The sequence below is a fragment of the Borostomias antarcticus genome (genome assembly GCF_949987555.1).
Source record: "Borostomias antarcticus genome assembly, chromosome: 2".
NCBI lineage: Eukaryota > Metazoa > Chordata > Actinopteri > Stomiiformes > Stomiidae > Borostomias > Borostomias antarcticus.
Genome location: NC_140235.1, coordinates 2,795,884 through 2,817,251, shown reverse-complemented (window position 1 = coordinate 2,817,251; position 21,368 = coordinate 2,795,884). Strand labels below are relative to the sequence as shown.

The following is a 21,368-nucleotide window of genomic DNA, read 5'->3' as shown; positions in this document are numbered from 1 at the left end:
GAGAGAGAGACAGAGAGAGAGACAGAGAGACAGAGAGAGAGAGAGAGAGAGAGAGAGAGACAGAGAGAGAGAGAGACTGAGAAAGAGAGACAGAGAGAGAGAGAGAGACAGAGAGAGAGAGAGAGACAGAGAGAGACAGAGAGAGGGAGAGAGACAGAGAGAGACAGAGAGAGAGAGGGGGGAGGGGGAGAGAGAGAGAGAGAGAGAGACAGAGAGAGAGAGAGACAGAGAGGACTTCCCCCTGGATTTCCAAGTGAATCAATCACGTTTCCACTGCCACTGCCTTCTCAGCAGAATGACTCAGGGGTCTTGCTGACTCCCTGCAAACATCCAATGATGCTCGAATAGCAAAATAGAAAGTGACGCTGCATCATCCTAATGTGCTTGTTGAGGCACTCCAGTGTGCTGAAGAGAAACACTATCTCTCTCTCTGTCTATGGCTGGACTGGAATTAATCTTTTAAATATGAAAACGGCACAATAAATAATCACTGATAAACTGAAGTAATTAAGGCCTGTCTGGTCAGTACGTGATGCACTTGATGGTGACCTGGAGCCAACTGTCTGGCTGTCTGGCTGTGTGTGTGTGTGTGTGTGTGTGTGTGTGTGTGTGTGTGTGTGTGTGTGTGTGTGTGTGTGTGTGTGTGTGTGTGTGTGTGTGTGTGTGGAGGGGGGGGGGGGGTAATTTGATATCCACACACACACGCCAGGAGGGGAGTCAGTTCCAAAGGCTGGTGGCGCATGCATATTAATCAATTGAAGATACTGTCATGGGTGAATACATGCATCATTTCAAGCACTCTGTGCTAAGCAAATCATTTTGGAAAATATAGGCCTATTAACTGTCACATTTGATCACATTTTGTCTAATGAGCAGAGCCGTGACTAAAAGATAATGACAGAGAATGGACACGGATATTCAGAAGACATTATACTCGTCATGGAAGGGTCGTTTTCTCTTGATTCATGTCTCCACTAGCACCTGCGTCCCGTGCGCGCCCCCGTGGAGAGCGCGCGGCCGTCACTCCATATAGCGGATGTATGGACTCTGAGTGACGTTACTGAACGCGAAAGAAAGGGACGTCTGTGTATGTTTGAACTGAGATTTAGACAGGAGGGAGAGCACCGGGTAATCTGGTTAAATAAGAGGCCCTTGAATTTGCAGAGCTCTCCGTTAATCTGCTAGAATATGCTCGGCTGTCCCGCGGTGGAATAATAAACACTTGTGGCGTGCACGAAACGCGTGCTTGGATCCTTAAAGTGACACAAATCTAGAATATCAGTGTGCATTAAAAGGTATAGGCTAGGCATGCGTGCTTCTCACGTTGTAGCGTCTATGTGGCGGTGTGACGCTTCTCTGACGCTCCCCGAGCTGCACCCCCCTGGAGAGAGGAGCTGAGGGAGAGGAACGGACTGGGCACCGGTCACTGTGTTCTCTGCCCTCATCGGATGTGAGAGGAGAGAGAAGACGAGTCCTGCGGCAAAACGAGGAGAAGTCCACCGGCACCGGACAGAGGCAACCGCGGTCTGTAACGGAGATGGAGGTTCCAAGCATGGCGCACAACATAACCAGCCCAATGAGTCCGTGCGAGGGCATGATCAAGAACCTCAGTCTGGACGCCATACAGTTATGCGAGAGAGATGGTAAGAAATGAAAACACAGCATTTATGATTACCGTGCATTAATGCATTCTATGCGTTTATCCTCAATTTCCTGGACCGCCCTGGTGTCAATTTCATTTTGTGTGGTTCCTCTGTTGTAGTCTATGTGACTGGGTAGCCTAGCCTAACCTAACCACGTTGAGTATCCTACCCGTGCTGCCGCTGCCAATCGTATGCAATAACTGTGCAATTAAGGAATGATGCATATTCCTCTTATTTTGTGTTGAAAATGCAATCATAGGGTTTACATCAGGTCCCAGTTTAGTTGAATGGTGCGTTGGTGCGTGCGCGGAATAGATTAGGGCGTCAATGCACAGATTTTTGCTCAAACATGAGAATGAGCTTGGTTCAAGTGGCAATATTTAAGGTCATCTGAAATTGAATAGGCGATAGAGCCCGTCAAATTGAATACAGTCGTGTTGGTGAGCGCAAACGCGCTTTAGTGGCGCAAAGATTGTCGTTTTCAGCACCATGGACCAAGCTGGAGCCGGTGAATCGCTTTTTTCCTTGAATGGCTTCATAGGCTGTTTTCCAGTTGTTCGAAACATAAAGTTAACATTCTATGCATAGGCCTACATGGTAGACTACAGGGAAGATATTTTGAAAAGCTGTTAATTTCCATTATGCATTTAGAGATTCATCTTTAAAGCCCAGATGGGTATAAGGGTCGAGCGTTCGGCCTAGTAAATTATTGAACCGTGATACTAAGAAAATACACATTTAATGATTCAGCTGCTTTTTAGAGCACTGCTGAAAATAATACTTCAATCTGCAAGCCGTCAGCTGTAGACTACAAGTTATTAGGCCTATCATATGCCTGGTAAATTGTTAGCACAAGACACTTTCTTAGTCAGCTCGTTTGAAGTCAACTATTGCAATAGAATGTCTTGTAAAATGATAATCCGACTGCAAGAAGACCTACCTCTTGGCTAGGACCCAGCCTATAGGCTGATGTATGTAACCCACTGAGTAGCATGGATGCTATTTAAAGGATAGGTCTTTAGACATAGTACAGCTGATTTGGATTGAAAAACAGCAAGTCATAACTAGAAGTCTCAAAGATGGCTGCAGCCACAGAACTTGCATGCAGAGATACAGGCGGAGAATCCATAACCAATAGGCTTCTGCGAGTATTTAACTCCAGTATGAGATGGAGCAGACAGGCTAATCGTCTTAGATTACTTCCTCTCTCAACTGTGCGTTGGGCATGCTCTTCATTGCACAACATAAATATAGGATTATGAGATGATGCAAATGCATCTTCGGTTTTTGCGTCTTAAATTAGGCTTTATAATGCCTATTTGGATTTATATAACCCACACAGGGCTTTGAGTTCGTCTAGTAGCCTTTTAATCAATGGTGGTCTTCATAAGTGGCACCATAAATCAGTCCACTAACACAATGGACATCATTGTACCACGGGTTTATTTTCACATCTGCTGTTGCTGCTCATAATGTAATGTAGCCTATAGGTGCAGTTTGTATCCTCTTAAGACTCTGGGCTGATTTACAGTTTTTCACAATTGCTAAAACACATTTCACGAAACTGCCCTCCCTTTTCCCAAAACTCTAAACACAAAACACTTTTCTCAAGCTACATACACAAAACCTCACATTCTCTTTTCAAAACCAAACTATCACACCAAAATCAAAAGCAAACTTTGACACCAAAATCCCTCTCAAGGCTTGCAAAAATGTAAACACTACTAAGCATCATTACACACAATAACAAACAATTTAAAACACAATGTTCAGAGTGTGAGAATGTTCTTTTTACAGTTTTCACAACTGCCAGGACACATTTTTAGAAGCCTTCTTATGTGTTCTCAAAATGTATTGGGCATTTATAGATTTGTGTGCTTCATAGGAATAGTATGTAAATTAAGAAAATGCAGTTATCACAACTCAATGCAAATATGTGTAATCAATCAAAGCTTTTATTTTCAATCAAAGCTTTATTTGTATAGTGCATTTCATACACAGAGGCAACACAATGCGCTTTACAGAAAGCAATGGGGGGGGGGGGGGGGGGGGCATAGGTCCCACCCCTACATATTCCAGAAGGAAGCAAAAAAACAGTATCACCCGGGGGCCAGAAAAGTGAGCTGTAAAAATTCTTCCCTGACCCCTCTCAATGAGGCGATCGAGCAAGCTCCTGGAGTATGTTTGTCTGGCAGACCTGGACTATGCAGATGACATCTGTCTGATGTCCAACCATGTGGAGCAGGCACAGGAGCTCTTGAACAGAGAAGAGGCAGAATGAGCCAGGGTTGGCCTCAGGTTGAATGCAAAGAAGACAATCACTTACAACACCCCCCTGGACCACCCACCTCTCAAGACAGTAGGGGGCAATGCTCCGGCAGAAGTTAGTGACTTCAAATACCTGGGTTCCTGGGTCAACTCATCAGAACAAGATCTTACTTAAGGTGAGAAAAGCACTAGCATGGAGGTCCCTAAATGGCATGAATAGTGTGTGGAACTCCAATCTCCCTCGACACATCAAACTGAGCTTCTTCCATGCGACCGTGGAGTCTGTCCTCCTATACGGCTGTGAAACGTGGACCCTGAAGCCCCCCCTGCAGAAGTCTCTGGATGGGCGCTACACCAGAATGCTGCGTGTGATGCTAAATGTCAACCAGAACCAGCATGTTACCAACAAGCATCTGTATGGGGGGAGGCTACCAAAGCTGAGTGAGAAAGTGGCATCCAGGAGGATGACACTTGCTGGCCACTGCCACAGACACCATGAACTCCCAGCCAGCAAGGCCTGCTCCTCTTCCTCCTTGGCCTGCTCCTCTTCCTCCTTGACCTGCTCCTCTCCCTCCTTGGCCTGCTCCTCTCCCTCCTTGACCTGCTCCTCTCCCTCCTTGACCTGCTCCTCTCGCTCCTTGGCCTGCTCCTCTCCCTCCTTGGCCTGCTCCTCTTCCTCCTCTGACACGGACTCCTCTTCCTCTGCCTCCTCCGTCTGGTCTATATAGGTGTGGTCACATCACTGGTCTATATAGGTGTGGTCACATCACTGGTCTATATAGGTGAGGTCACATCACTGGTCTATATAGGTGTGGTCACATCACTGGTCTATATAGGTGTGGTCACATCACTGGTCTATATAGGTGAGGTCACATCACTGGTCTATATAGGTGTGGTCACATCACTGGTCTATATAGGTGTGGTCACATCACTGGTCTATATAGGTGAGGTCACATCACTGGTCTATATAGGTGAGGTCACATCACTGGTCTATATAGGTGAGGTCACATCACTGGTCTATATAGGTGTGGTCACATCACTGGTCTATATAGGTGAGGTCACATCACTGGTCTATATAGGTGAGGTCACATCACTGGTCTATATAGGTGAGGTCACATCACTGGTCTATATAGGTGTGGTCACATCACTGGTCTATATAGGTGTGGTCACATCACTGGTCTATATAGGTGTGGTCACATCACTGGTCTATATAGGTGTGGTCACATCACTGGTCTATATAGGTGAGGTCACGTCACTGGTCTATATAGGTGAGGTCACATCACTGGTCTATATAGGTGTGGCCACGTCATTAGCAACAAGTGTCTTCCATTTTGAGTCGTTGTGTTTAATCAATGACACCAGATGTGTTCATTGTGTTCATCTTTTGCTGACTGTGGCATTTTGCATCACATGATCTTCAATGTGCACATTTGATCAGAGTTTTTTGCAACGTGTTTTAGCAAGACAACATGTGTTTAAAGTCATGAGAAAAGGGGATTGAGTTTTGGGAATTGTGTCAACAGGTGAAATGTGTTTATGGTTTTGGCAAATGGGGGCTAGTTTTATTAAATGTGTTTAGGGAACTGGTCATTTGGTTTAGAGTATTGAGTTTTGTGTTTTAGCAATTGTGAAAAACTCGTAAAAGCTGTAATTTTAGTAATGGAGTAGGCAGAAGCTGGGATTGGATTTTCTAATGGAGGCTGCCGCCGGTGCCAGCGCTGTACTTCGTGCCGCAGGTCTACCGGGGTCTGGGGAGCCATGATAGGTCTTTCTGCAGCAGAAGAACTAGCATAACAAGTCTCTTATCTGTCAGGAGAGTCCGTGTAAATAGTGGTTCAGTGTCCTTGAGCCACCCACACCCACTGTTGATGGTACAACAGAACGACTATCTCTGGGATCTGACGGTTTCAAGATGGGGGGAATAGGAAAGGCATGGGTTCAGAAAACAACTGGGATTTAACATAACATAACATAACATAACATAACATAACATAACATAACATAACATAACATAACATAACATAACATAACATAACATAACATAACATATAACATACCGTTTTTCCCATTAGCCAAGCCAAGAGTTCAAGGATGATAATTGCAAGTCTGGGGCAGAGCTGCTCCTCATGGTTCCAAACTACCTCTACAGCAGTTTTATTATATTCTAATACACATAAAATTAGGGCTGCCATTTTAGTTTGACTGTGTAGATTACTCTTCCCCAAAGCCAAAGTGATACAGTATGTCCGTTGTCCACTAGCTATGACGCTGGTCTAACAGGTGTCAGTGTATCGCGCGTCAGCATCACTTCCTCCCGCAACTTGCCTGGGTTCGATCCCGTGTCCTCTGATTTGCAAACGCACATGAGCACCTCTCACAAACACCGCTACCATTTACGCCACCGAAAAGCTCGCTCTTCCATGGCGCGAGTGGGCTGTATTAATACTGAGGACGAGTGAGTTTTAACCAATTCATCTCAGTTACACTCGCTGTATGTTATCATCTGTATGTTGGGTGGGATTATTTGGATTAATTGAGATGAAACATTTCTGGGCATCCATAGGATAAACAAAATAGATTAAAACCCCCAATGTTCTTCTGGACCTTTGCATGCCAACTGGGACTAATCTCAACATACAGTACACAGACCACTAGGCCCATGTCCAGTGGCCACCAATGCAATTAAATTACTATGATGGATGGGTGTCATTAATGCAACCAAGCACTGTGTCTTTTCAGTGATAACTCTATACTCCTATCCTCCCATTTACAGCAGTGACAAAGCTACTGTGTATGTGTGTGTGTGTGTGTGTGTGTGTGTGTGTGTGAGAGAGAGAGAGAGAGAGAGAGAGAGAGAGAGAGAGAGAGAGAGAGAGAGAAACAGCCCTGCAGCAGTAAGTATATTATGAACCAGTTGCCATAGTAGCCCCTACCAAACCATCTTGCTGTTATCGATCTTCATCTGTATCAATATTCAAGATCATTTTATTCCCCAGGTACTGTATATGGTTTACACACACTAGGGATGTGACAAGGGTAAGACCCTGAAGACAACATAGGACAGGGTGCAGGACAGGACAAGACAGTGCAAATACAAAATATAGTATAGCCAATAAAAAGAGGGGCACAAATGCAAAATTACGCAATATATACAGAATTGAGTGTGGTGAGCGTGTTACAGTGGGTGTGCAGACTATAACTATAACAAATTGATGTAATTTGTACAAGTGAAACCCAGTAAAACGGTATGGTATGAGAAATGCATTGGTGTAAACCACAATGCATCATTAACTTTTTTTATACATCCATTAGCTTCAAAATAACCAATAAAAACACAATAAAAAACAGTGCATTCCTGTATTTCCCAAAAGATTTGTGGGGTTGTAATCCCATAGTTGTTTTTTGGTAAGAACGCCAGAAACATTATGATTATGAAATGTTTTTTAGTGTGTGCAACAGTGAACATTTAAAACAGGATAGAATATGAATGTAACAGATGCTAAAAGTGATCATTCAAATTGATTTGGTCATTTGTAGATGTGGGACGGATCTAGAGCCATCGAGTGGCTCTCTTGGTGACATCATGGCTGACTACGCCGGGAGGGAAGGCCATATTTTGTGTGGGCAGAGACACCCTGAGTGTTTGGCCAGAGATCAAGTCAATACAACCACTGCTCTTCACCAAATGCGACACTTTTTAACGTCTGTATCATCAACCCTAAGCCCCAGCTAGACCCGAAGTAAGAATCACGCTCTAATGATGATCCCAATTATAGGTGGCTTTACTCTGGAACTGAGACGAGACCTTATTCAGTTTCTGGAAAACAGCCCCTTGAAAGCTAGCTGCAGAATATGTGCTCTCAAAGCTTCAATGCTTCAAAGCAAGAGCATAATGTGTCTTTGATGCCAGTCTACAGTACAGGTATGTACCATTGCCACAAATAGAATGTTTTATTCTATTCTGCTGAGGGATTTTTCATATATAATTTACCCCCTTCACCACAGTATGCTAATCGTATGCTAATGAGACTATGACTCACCACTTTTTTTGACAAGTTAAGAATGAGCGCTCTTATCTTATTCCCCCTAGAGGCCTTTCAGATTGAATTCATTTACAAGAACAGATTGTTAAATTTAGAACAGCTCCTTTCTCATGTTATTTTGTGTTTTGTTTAATCTCTCACTCAAAGCATTGTTTTTGTCTCTGTTTATTAGTTTGGTTGCTTTGTCTCTCAGTAACACGTGATCAAAGTCAAGCATAACACATTGTATATGGCGTATGGACAGATATTTGCAACAATACTAGTTGGGCTGTGCACTGCAGATCAATGTTTTCCAATGACTGAATATACTATAATGTCTAATATGTTGATCCATCATTATGTAAACATGTTCCTGGTGAATTGTATAACCATCTAATCTAGACCTTCCTTCTGAGCAGTAATATGTGTGTCTATAACATCAGGGTGGGGTTATGAAGCACCAATGTTCACATCAATTCTGATCACATTGCTTTCCCATAACATTGACTGTTCTCAAAGTACAAGGCACCAATTTGTTTTATCTAATAAGGTTTCAATATTTTAAGGCCTCAGTATTTTGTAAATTATGTGACTCTATCCTATTCACACACATACTAGGAATGTGACTATGGTTAAGGCATATGCTGTTGCAGACGACATAGGACAGGGTGCAGAACAGGACAGTGGAAAGACATGACAGTGCAAATGCAATACAAAAAGCAGTGCAAATACAAAATACAGTTCAATATACAAATATATACTGTTAAAAAATAAGGGAGGCACAAATGCACTTACAGAATGGAGTGTGGTGAGTGTATGCACAGTGTGTACAGAGTATAGTGTGATAGATGAGCGGTTATAGTATTATAGTATGTGCAATGTATGTGGAACAATCAGAGATTGTGTGCAAGTGGTGCAAGGGGGTATAGAGTCAATGTGTGTGTGTGTGTGGGGGGGGGGGGCGTCGTGGGGGGACACTAGCCTTGTTGATGAGTCTGATGGCTGTGGGCAAGAAGTTGTTTTTGTGGCCTGCAGTCTCCTACCAGAGGGGAGTGGGTCAAAGAGACCATGACTGGGATGGGAGGGGTCGGCCACGATATTTCTGGTCCGTTTTGGGTCCTGGAGGCGTGCAGGTCCTGTAGGGATGACAGTCCACAGCCGAACACCCTCTCAGCAGAGCGGATGATGCGCTGCAGTCTGCCTGAGAACCAGATGGCGATGGAGGAGGTGAGGATGGACTCGATCATGGAGGTGTAGATGAGAACCATCATTGCCTTTGGCATGTTGAATTTCTTCAGCTGCCTCAGGAAGTAGTACATCATCTGCTGTGCTTTTTGGTGAGGGAGTTGATATAATATCACCACTAGGAGGTATTCAAATTACCACAAATAATGGCCTCAGGCAGAGTTCACCATATAAAAGTCTACTCAGCAGTGGGTTTAAGGTCATCATGGCTGTCAGCTCATGGACATTCCCAGGACTGCTTTGAGCCCCTGGATTAATTTGTACCACATCATTAGCTGCAAATAAGGGACTTTTGCAGCTAACTCACTAGCTAGGACAGCAGTAGCTCATAGGCTAATCTGACGCACCAGATGGTTTGATTGGCCAGAGAAACATCACGTGGTCTCACAAAGTCAGTTAGTAATCATCTCAACGTCAGGTTAGTGAAAATTGCTGGTTAGCAATTTTATAACGTTATCCATTAAAAACGATGGAATTATGGTCAAGTTTAACGGTTTAATATAGCTAATGGCATGGTCGTCACCCCATTCACGTGATTTTAACTGGTGAGAGTTTGTCGGTTGGTCGGTTGGGCGCGCGAGGCGAGACAGCTAGCTACAGTGCTAACTAGACTAGCTTAATATTTTTGATAGCTCTAACCCACTGAGCAAAGACACGTCTAAAATACGTCTTTTAGATGTCTTTCTTGTCTTTTTCGGAACGTCCAAAGACATCCAATTAGGAGCCAGAATGAATGTTTCTTTTAGACGTTCAGATATTGAACCCGTTCTGCACGTCCACAGACGTCTTAGAGGGGTCCAAGCCAGACGTGTGAATATTGAGGGGTTCAGACGAACACACGGGGTTCAGGACCGACGGACGTTATTAAGACGTGATCTGAACGTCTCCCTGACGTTGCGTGTTTGCTGGGAATGTTCCTCTTTATTCCTTTACACTGTGAACACATATTTGCTCTAAAATGAGGTCAAAAAGGTAATGAGCAATCCCTTTGCACACTGGCCAGTGGTAATGTTCGGCATGGTGACGTTTTCCTTAGCTAGCTAGTCTAGTTAAAAGCCAATTTAGCTAGTGCTAGTACATCCTGTTCAACCTGCCTTCTCTGGGAGGCCTACCAGGTTCAGGTTGGCATTCAGGATGTCTCAGCAGAACTCCCATGAAGTCTCAGGAGTCTGCTGCTCGGGGAAAGCCTGTCAGAGGTTCATTGTATGAGTAATGGGAAGCATTTATTTCCCCATCAGCCCCACCTGACCTAGCTCTTCCGCCTCATCCTTCTCTCTCCCTGGGGGGATGGACAGACATTGTGCAGGAGACAGATTCATACTCCACAGACTATTCAGGGAGGAAGCGAGAGAGAGAGATACAGCAGGCCCTTTCAGTGGGAATACAATGTTTGACTGGCTATCAGATAAGGCTTATTATATTTTACAGATATAATAAATGTAATGATCTGAATAATCTTGTGCTGGTTGCCACACTAATCAGAAATCCCTGTATTCCATCTTCTCTGAATATTTGAGCATTTTCACCAGATTAGGACTAGATAACTGTAAGTGTAGCCTACATGTAAATGCCTGCACTTTAGCCTACTATGGGTAAACATTGACTGTATTAGCCAGGCTTACTCAGTCTGCCTGTGTCATCAATACCATTTGCAGGCTAATTAGAGGCATTAGTGTAGATTCCAGCCGAGGAGCTAGCTAGCACGGCACTCTGGCGCCACAGTGCAGGCTGGATGGCTGGTCAGCGCATGTGGAGCTGCAGCAGAGAGTGGAGGGTGGGTGTGGGGGTATCCCCACAGGAGTTTCTCTTGGGGGGGCTTTTAAGATGACTTTTGGTCTGCAGCACTATACTAGAAGATAGTGTTCTATCTTATTTTGTCACAGTTTTTATTAGGTGTGTGGTTTATTGTGGATGATACATTGTCAGACTGAGGGTGAACACTGGATGTTTGATGTCATTTACAAGTAGCCTATTATAAAGTAATTTTGCCTGAGACACCTAATGGCCAAGCTCACTGCATTTTCCAGCCGTTGTCAATGGTCTGATAAGTAGCCTGTTTCTTAAAGGTCAACCTCCATAGGGGTTAGTTGCTGTCAGCACACTCCCTAGATGCTGACTTCCCTCTCTGACACAGCCTGTCTGAAGCTCAGCTCACTAACCCAGTCAAGTCTGATCCTTCTCTTGATGACTCGTCATCACAAGGGCTTTGACGGCTGAAACAGTCACCTACGTGGCCCAGTCACAACATAGATTAGACAGCTGCTGCCTTTTTCCGAGTCACATCCACTCATCCTGCTGAGAGGTATAGCCTATGCTATATCTACTCAACTCTGACCTGATTTTTTCCCCAACAGTTACGCCTCAAAATAATTTAGACTTTAATTTGATGCAGGTGTGCATAGTCTATACTCTATATGCCTACATCGCATCGGCTGAGGCTGTTATCTAGCATGCCGTAGGCTTTGTATCAGGCAGGTACAGTAGGCTACTGCAGCTCAGGTACTGTAGGCCAGTTGTTCCGGTCACATTGTCCTACCCATGCCAGAACTTCTTCAACTGAATTGTCTGTAGCCCTTTCTCATTCAGCGATTAGCTTGAGCCAGGAGCCAGGAGACTCACTGTGAGGTAAAATGATTATTCCTGCTAATCAGCTAACCAGTGATTAAGACAAAAGGAAGTGAGGTTGAAAATAAGCCTACAGTAGAGAGTGAAATCAAGGTGAAGTTTTCTATAACTTCAGTATTGGCGGCCTCCATAATTTCACTAATGGTGAACAAAAAGGCTTTTACAAACACCCAAAACCGCTTCTGGAACGATATTGTTGGCTTTCTTTGTAAACACTAAGAATGAATGGTCAACCGGACATTCACTCATGAGCCATTAGGCGTCGAAAAAAAATGTCACCCAATTTAATTAGAGTTACTCAATTATCACCCAGGCTGGAGCTCATGTGAGGAGATGGACGTTCCATGGCCTGTTGCTTGTCCCATTGTCCATTCAGCATTGGCCAGGAATTCCCAATTCTTCTGTGTAGTTCTCGTATATAGCGCCCACACAGAGCACACATTGTTTCCATGCCAAGTGCCGTGGGTGTTTTATAATGTAGCAGTCCATACTCATCCCGGAGCTACAAAGCCCTTATTCAGACGGGTTTTTTTTTGTTGGTGTGTATTTTTTCTGTGTGCTATGTTATTAATGGACCAAGGAAGGCCTACGTTGCCGGGGATGCTTTCGTGAAATAGGCCTACGTTCTGCTATCCGACAGAGTTGAGGAAACTGTGTGGGACTAACAGGTTGATTTGCAGTGAATATGATCTAAAACAGCAAGGGGGTTAGGTGTAAAATAAGCATAGGGTATTCTGTATGTCCGGTCCATGATTAAGGCAGGGCTGTTAGACTCAGGCCCACTCATGAGAAACTACTGAGTATCAGGAGATCCATCTGTGTTGGGGTTGTACTGTAGACCATCAGCAGGGCTTGAAATATTTACTACCGTTGTGCGGGTGCTTGTCGAGCTGGAAGGGGGGGAATTGGGAAGTTGCCATGGCAACAGATACTGTACACAGTGCAGGGCGGGGGGCTTGTCTTGTCTTTTCGGCGGTGAGCCCTGCAACACATGGTGCACAGTCAGAGACCGCTGTGAGGCACGCAGTGACCGTGTGGCGTCAGTGAAAGGGTATGGCGCCACATGACTGTTGTACGGCAATATTAAGTGTCATTTTCCTGTCTCAAAGATGCCATGAACAAAAAATGTAAAGGTTTGAACAGGACCAGTAGAACAATTTGTTCCTTGAAGATGTTTCGGCTTGCTTTGTGACAAATGACGTAGACTGTGTGTTCTGTCTATTTAAGTAGGCTGTAGCATTCAAGAGGTGAAAGACACAGCGACAACCCCAATTTGACTCAAAATGTGTCAGATTGACATCTCTCTTTTTTTGTGACATGTGACACTTGAATCAAGGATAGGCTACTCTATTGCTCCCCAGGCGGCATCGTCTTGTCACTATAGACCGGCCTTAACCCTTCCCTTCCTGTCCAACAGGAAATAAGTCCCAGGACAGCGGCATCACGGAGATGGAGGAGCTTCCTGTGCCTCAGAACATCAAGATCAGCAACATCACCTGCGACTCCTTCAAGATCTGCTGGGACATCGACCCCAAGGTCAAGGACCGCATCACTCACTACTTCATCGACCTCAACAAGAAGGAGAACAAGAACTCCAACAAGTTCAAACACAAGGTAACGACTACTACAGAAGCATGCCAGCTCAGAAGGCTACTGACTGAAATATTGGTCATATCCATCTGCCTCTCATGGATTTAATGGCTTTTTACTAATGAGGTTGTGTTCAAATGTGTCCAGGAAATCTCCTAGGACACTGCATTTTTACACACAAAACACCATAGCAAGCACACCGACCAGTCTGCCCACACACTAACTTCTCTACTACAAACAACGACGAGTGTAAACACATGATAACCTCTGTCCTTCCTGAAACAAATGCCACCACATACTCGTAAACACCTTGTACACACTGTTGGAGAGCTTAGTTCCACGCACACACACACACACACACACAAAAACACACACGCACTGTCCCCACAAAGAATAATTGCAACAGCAATTTAATGTGGCAGCTCATTTAGAGGTTAATCTAATGGATGGATTTGGTTATCTTACAGATTTATTCCCTCAGTCTCTCAGCTCCTCTCCTAGTCACCTCATGGGTGTCGTGACGCTATAAGCACCCCCGACAGAAGTTGTTTTCCCTCTCAGCTCTGCGTGAAGGAAGACCACCTGCAGCTATATTTATTGCAGCACGCAGGGCCAATGTAGCTTGATTAATGGGCTGCTTCTGACCCTATGCAGGGGCTCGTGAAATTCTATTGGCCAGTCAATGCCCTGCTAAGGCACAAGGGAGATATTGAGGCCCTAGGAACCACAGATGACTTTATGTCAATATGGGGTAGATTGAAAAAGAGTATTGGAATATTGTTTGTGCAGCGTAACAGCACAGAAGCACACACAGACAAACAATGAGTTTGCATCTCTAATGTGTCGGATGTGTAGACAGGTGTTTGTTATTTGTAATCTCTGTCTCCAATCTCTCTCCCTCCTCACACCTGTTCTTCTTCCTCCCCTTCTCTCCCTTCTGTCTCCCTCCTCTCCCTCCCTCCTCTCTCCCTCCTCTCTCTCCTTTCTTCCTCCTCTCTCCCCTCTCCCTCCCTACTCGTCCTCCTCTCTCTCTTCTCTCTTCCTCCTCTCTCTCCCTACTCATCCTCCCCTGTCCTCTCTCTCCCTCCCCTCTCTCTCCTCTTTCTCCCTCCTCTCTCCCTCCTCTCTCTCCATCATCTCTCTCCTCTCCCTCCCTACTCGTCCTCCTCTCTCCCCTCTCCTCTCTCTCCCTTCTCTCTCTCCTCTCTCCCTTCTCTCTCCCTCCTCTCCCTCCTCTCCCTCCCCTCTCTCCTCTCTCTCCTCTCTCTCCCTCCTCTCTCTTCTCTCCTCTCTCTCCTCTCTCCCTCCTCTCCTCTCCCTCCCCTCTCTCTCTCCCCTCTCTCTCTCCTCTCTCTCTCTCCTCTCTCTCCCTCCTCTCTCTCCTCTCTCTCCCTCCTCTCCCTCCCTCTCTCCCTCTCCCTCCTCTCTCCAGGATGTTCCCACTAAGTTGGTGGCGAAGGCGGTGCCTCTGCCCATGACGGTGCGAGGTCACTGGTTCCTGAGCCCGCGTACGGAGTACACCGTTGCCGTCCAGATGGCGTCCAAACAGAGCGACGGAGACTACGCCGTCTCAGAGTGGAGCGAGATCATCGAGTACTGCACCGCTGGTGAGGGAGGTTCGGGGGGTCGAGGGGGGGTCGGGGGTCAGGGGTCGCAGGTCAGGGGAGCAGGAAAGGGGAAAGGCAGGAGGAAACATCACGTCCAAAAGCTGCAGGATGCACAGGAGTAGCATCGTGAGTGGCTGCTTATTGACATTTCTTATGTAGACACTAGCGAGTCATACGTCATAATTCAGAATAGCTGTAGGTATGATTTGTGGAAACATGAAAAAGTTATTGGGGGGGAGGGGGGCGACATGTTTGGGTCATGTTTGGGTCCTGGGTTCGATGTTCTTGCATGTCTGCTTCTGTAGATTATTCCCCAGTGCATCTAACACAGCTGCTGGAGAAGGCTGAGGTCATCGCAGGCAGGATGCTGCGGTTCTCCGTCTTCTACAGGAACCAGAACAAAGAGTACTTTGACCAGGCCAGGTAGGAATCTACACACAGTACGCACAGCTCACCTCACAGCTCACCTCGAACCTCACAGCTCACCTCAAACCTCACAACTCACCTCAAACCTCACAGCTCACCTCAAACCTCACAGCTCACCTCAAACCTCACAGCTCACCTCAAACCTCACAGCCCACCTCAAACCTCACAGCCCACCTCAAACCTCACAGCTCACCTCAAACCTCACAGCTCACCTCAAACCTCACAGCTCACCTCAAACCTCACAGCTCACCTCAAACCTCACAGCTCACCTCAAACCTCACAGCTCACCTCGAACCTCACAACTCACCTCAAACCTCACAGCCCACCTCAAACCTCACAGCTCACCTCGAACCTCACAACTCACCTCAAACCTCACAACTCACCTCAAACCTCACAACTCACCTCAAACCTCACAGCTCACCTCAAACCTCACAACTCACCTCAAACCTCACAACTCACCTCAAACCTCACCTCACCTCAAACCTCACAGCTCACCTCAAACCTCACCTCACCTCAAACCTCACAGCTCACCTCAAACCTCACAGCTCACCTCAAACCTCACAGCTCACCTCAGACCTCACAACTCACCTCAAACCTCACAGCTCACCTCAAACCTCACAGCTCACCTCAAACCTCACAGCTCACCTCAAACCTCACAGCTCACAGCTCACCTCAAACCTCACAGCTCACCTCAAACCTCACAGCTCACCTCAAACCTCACAACTCACCTCAAACCTCACAACTCACCTCAAACCTCACAGCTCACAGCTCACCTCAAACCTCACAGCTCACCTCAAACCTCACAGCTCACAGCTCACCTCAAACCTCACAGCTGATCATTCACCAAGGTTTCAAGAAAATTAGCCAGGCAGCACAACTTAGATATTGGCCGGTAATTATTTAAATCACTTGGGTCACCTCCTTTAAGCAGTGGTACAAGTTGTGCAGTTTTCCATACAGCTGGAATTTCACCAGAGGTAGATGTCAAGTTAAATATGTGAACGAGCGGGGAGGCAATGAAATTAGCACTAAGGCCCAGGAGACACGGATCAAGGTCACCCTCACACTTCTTAGCGTTTAATTTTGAGAGTGCGTTAAAGACCTCGATGTCGGTGATAAGTTTAAACGAAAATCTTGACAGAAGGGAAGGGATTTACTGAATTCTTATTTACCGAGTCATAGGCAGGACCTGACGGGGCCTTGTTGGCTGAAAGCCTATCAAATAAATGACCAGATGCTATGAAGTGATGGTTAGAAGCGTCACACATGTTTGATTTATCTAAGATTAGATCGTTCTCACCGCTAATCCGTGGTGCGAGGGAGGAGGGGGGCCGGGTTTTTAATGATTTGATATTTTTCCAAAACCTTGCTGCGTTTCCTTGAGTATTAGCAAGAGAGGATAAGTAATGATCAGATTTAGCTTTCCTGATTGCAGTGATACTTTTATTCTGCTGCTTCCTGAATTGTAACCAGTCTGCTGGTTTAGCGCTCAGTCTGGCCGTCGAGCAGCGCTTCACTAAGCTCCTCTGAGAACCAGGGACCACAGCCATGTTTTACTCTAAAGCTTTTGTATGGTATGATAGCATATACCCAAATGTGATAATTTAACTCTATGAAATGAATTGCGTTTTGCAACCAGTGTTCTCTACATACTAGTGCCTGATATCCTTATCCTGACGAGTTGAGATCCAGATGTTTACTGTATGATTTTATTTGTGGATCACATTATAATATGCATCAGTGTTTAGCACTATTCTTCATTTTAGGTTGCAGTGCATTGTGACTAAGCTCAACAGAAAGCTATTAAATGATAAATGGTAAATGGACTGCACTTATATAGCGCTTTTCCACCTTAGCGGCACTCAAAGCGCTTTACAATGGCCTCTCATTCACCCATTCACACACACATTCACACACCAATGGAGGTAGCTGCCATGCAAGGTGCTAACCTGCTCATTGGGAGCAATTTGGGGTTAGGTGTCTTGCTCAAGGACACTTCCACATGTGGACAGTCGGAGCTGGGATTCGAATTATAGCAGAAAAGTGTTAGAAGGCTTAGGGCTAGTTATCTAAACTCAACCCAAATACTAAACTGCTCCGTTGCATTATGCCACCAGTAACCACGTAACACAGGGTTAACTGATGATAGACTGAAGTTCCTGCATTCATTAACCTTGTACAGCGCCTCAGGGTGAAACCAGCGTGTTCAGGACGTAACAGCTTGCAGGAGCCAAGTCTCAAGTGTGATTGTTGATTCCTGCTCTTGCACGCTGCCTGGTTGAGCTCGCTTGAACAAACAGCCTCGCTGGTGGGCGCATGCGTTGGACCACACTGATTTCTCCAGATGATCTCTGGCAAACGGAGCAGATGTCAATAATGAAATTAATAAAAGTGATGCATAACAGCGGCGCTTGAAGCCTGGTCTGTTTCTGATGGTTGAGCCTAAATGTGAGCAGGGAAGGTTTGGGCTTTTTTAATCACTGTTGTTTGTTTGTTTTTGTTTTTTGTTTTTAGTATATTCTCCCTATACTCCAGTCTCTTGTTTTTAGTATATTCTCCCTAACCTCCAGTCTCTTGTTTTTAGTATAGTCTCCCTATACTCCAGTCTCTTTTTGCCAATGTACTACTATCAAGACCAGTTTAGGCGGAGGAATGTAACTTAAGAAATTACTTTATTGACATTTTTTTTGCCTACAGTGATGTCATGTGCTACTTGCCCATTATATGCCAATGGGCTGGATGTGCAAACAAAGTGCTTCTAAATGGATTTAATTTAATTTACTGAAAATGCAGTATGTGTGTCTCAAAGAATTGATTGAGCTTCCATACAGACATTCTTCTGTATGGTGGAAAAGCACGTACAGAAACATCACCACCTAGTGGAGGATTCAAGCAACAGCATCCACTATGGGAGGCTGCTGCTCTGATCTGCCTGAAATAAGAGTAATTACATAATTATCACAACAAAGACGCAATTATAGTAATAACGACGACCTTTATAATGGTAGTTCTACCATAATGGTGTGTAATTACTTCGATAATTTAAGCTTCAGAGTCCAGATTTGCATCACAGGGAATGTGACTCGCAAATTTATACCTCGCAAGAGCCGTGTGCTTTGAATATTCTTCTTTTCTGGCACCCAGAGACTAGATTGAGCTGATTAAACCAAACTTTCCCCCCACATGATGTTCATTCCCAGAGACCTTTTCCCCTTTAACGTCAAAACTGACCCACTTTCCGCAGCAGCGTAACATTCAATCAATCAAAGCTTTCAATCAAAGCTTTATTTGTACAGCGCACTTCATACCCAGAGGCAACACAATGCGCTTTACAGAGAACAAGGGAGGTGGGCATACGACCCACTCTCTACATATTCCAGAGGGAAGCAAAAAAACAGTAATCACCCGGGGGCCAGATAAGTGAGCTGTAAAAATTCTTCCCTGACCCCTCTCAACAAGGCGATCGAGCAAGCTCCTGGAGTATGTTTGTCTACCGGCTAAGAACATTTATGAAGCAATACATTACATTAAATTACATTTCAGACATTCTTCTAGTCTCACCCTGTAGGAAATGACTCGAGTCCCCCCCTCTGTGTGTCTCTGTTTTTTAGGGAGCAGCAGGGGAACCGCATGCTCCCCTCCATCAAGGACAACAGCGGCAGCCACGGCTCGCCCATCAGCGGCAAGCTGGAGGGGGTCTTCTTCAGCTGCAACACGGAGTTCAACACGGGCAAGCCCCCCCAGGACTCCCCCTACGGCCGCCAGCGCTTCCAGGTTCAGGCCGAGGTCCTGTTCAACCCCGACACCAACCTCTACTTCGGGGACTTCTACTGCATGTACACGGCCTACCACTACGTCATCCTGGTGCTGGCCCCCCAGGGGTCCCCCGGGGACGAGTTCTGCAAGCAGAGGCTCCCGGCGCTGGACATCGCCGACAACCGCTTCCTCACGTGTACCCGGGAGGGGGCGGAGGGCGGCGGCGAAGGGGGCGGCGGCCTGGTGTTCCATCACGCCCAGGACGTGATCCTGGAGGTGATCTACACGGAGCCGCTGGACCTGGCGCTGGGGGCGGTGGCGGAGATCAGCGGGCACCAGCTGATGAGCCTGTCGACCGTCAACGCCAAGAAGGACCCCAGCTGCAAGACCTGCAACATCAGCGTGGGGCGCTAGGACCCAGAGGAGCGCGGGAACCGACACGACTCACACGTGCGCACATACGCGCAGGAAGTGCCCGACACACAAACGTAACCCGCTTACATATCTCTCTTCCCACAACGGACTGCCCCTCCTAGAAGACTGTTAAAAAAAGTGACTCATGCCCTTTACATCCAGTACCCCCCCCCCCCCCCCCCCCCACACACACACACACGACCCCCCCTGACCATCTAAGTACCACCATCTCCAGTTCGGACCCGTCCGGTCCACCGTTCCCTCAGAAGAACCAGTGCAGAAGAGGGGCCCGTCGCCTGAGAAGGCTCCAGCTGAAAACGCGAGGCCCTTAACGGCCTCGTCAGCGCCCGAGCCGTCTCCCACCTCTCCCTGCTAGCCAACGCTACCCAATTCACTGAGCCCTTTAATAGTTTCAACCAAACTGACCCTGCATGTGTTCACTGCTCTTCTTCTGTTCTGTTCCCTCTCTCTCCATGTTTTTTACCATTCCACTTTTGCTTGCTCGCCCTTTCAGCTGTTCTGTTTTCGTTGTACTGGTCTGGGTAGACATGTTTGTGTTCCTGGTTTTCTGTCACGCCTGGAGAGTTGTATTGTTCCAGAACAGACAGATCCAAGTTGCTCGGTACCGCCCTCTAGCGGCAGGGACCGGTACTACCTTAGGGCTGCAGCATCCTTGCATCCTTACGCCAAAGGGAACGCAAACACCGACATCAAAACCGCTGTAGAATAACGATACTAATGCAACAGCCGTATGAAAAGGCGTATGAAGTTGAAGATCCAGTAGAAGCAGAAACCTTCAGCATGATGCCGTCCTGTGCAGCGTGAGTCTGGGAACCGTACCTCGACCCACCATCGCTACCTTTCTGCCACGGTACCTTTTATTTATCGTAGTCGAAAGAAAAACCAGAAACTGTGTTTAGCAGAGTAGATGTGGAAAAATATTTATTTTTTGTTGATATAAAAAAAATACAAATAAACCAGAAGTGCACAATGTGAAGAGCTTTGATCATAGCGAATAACAGCATTGATGGGGGCCGAAAACACATTAACGGGAACAGGGGCTGATTCGACAGCAGGACTAACTTGCACTACTATGCCAACAATAACATTTAGCTTTTTTTCAAGGGTAATAATGTATAAGGAATCGTCACAACGCATCTACTACGAAGCTCCCATTACATGTCATAGCACAATGTAGGACTAACAAAAAAAAAGATGGATGAACAAGCATTCTAGAGGACTGTCAGATTGTGTGTTCGTCTCGCCAAGTCAGCACTTTTAAACGCGCAGCATTTTAGCTTAAAACATGTACCTTTTTTTTGTATCGACGACCGTTCGATACAAAAGTAAGTAACGATAAAGTGCCATAAGATAGCATAGAAATTGCTAACATATCTAACATTGACTCTTATATCCGTTCTCTTTACTTCTTGGGATGAAATAGTTTGTACACACACCACTTTCATGACAACGGGATGGTATGTTTTATGAGGAGAGACGAGGGAGGTGTTAGGGGACTCGAGGGGGGTGTTAGGGGACTCGAGGGGGGTGTTAGGGGACTCGAGGGGGGTGTTAAGGGACTAGAAGCAGCTCATCTCGCCACTGTTCTCTCCACCAGGGCGAGGTGCATCTAAAGTCATTTAAAGTGCATCAACATAATAAGCATGGCATGATACCAGAGCAGCAGAAGCGTCAGACCTCACACTTTCACTCTTAAAAAATAAAGACCCTCTGTGAGCTCGAAAATAAAACAGGTCTGTTTTCCAAAAATC

The 21,368-nt window shown here is 46.0% G+C and overlaps 2 protein-coding genes across 2 annotated transcripts in view; one reads left to right on the top strand and one right to left on the bottom strand.

Moving 5' to 3' along the window:
- Positions 1-1,537: 1,537 nt before the first annotated feature.
- LOC311319130 (phytanoyl-CoA hydroxylase-interacting protein-like) lies at positions 1,538-19,596 on the top strand (the record flags this gene model as incomplete). Its single annotated transcript, XM_084450587.1, has 5 exons — positions 1,538-1,643; positions 13,221-13,417; positions 14,826-15,000; positions 15,306-15,423; positions 19,038-19,596. The coding sequence occupies 5 exons, from the start codon at positions 1,538-1,540 to the stop codon at positions 19,594-19,596; spliced, it is 1,155 nt and encodes a 384-aa protein (XP_084306713.1).
- Positions 19,597-21,327: 1,731 nt separating this feature from the next.
- The window catches only part of LOC311329316 (protein FAM13A-like), a gene marked incomplete at its 5' end in the record, with an annotated part of 18,727 nt that continues 18,686 nt past the window's right edge, over positions 21,328-21,368 (bottom strand). Inside the window, one exon of the mRNA XM_084461379.1 lies at positions 21,328-21,368. This exon is cut by the window's right edge and continues 150 nt beyond it.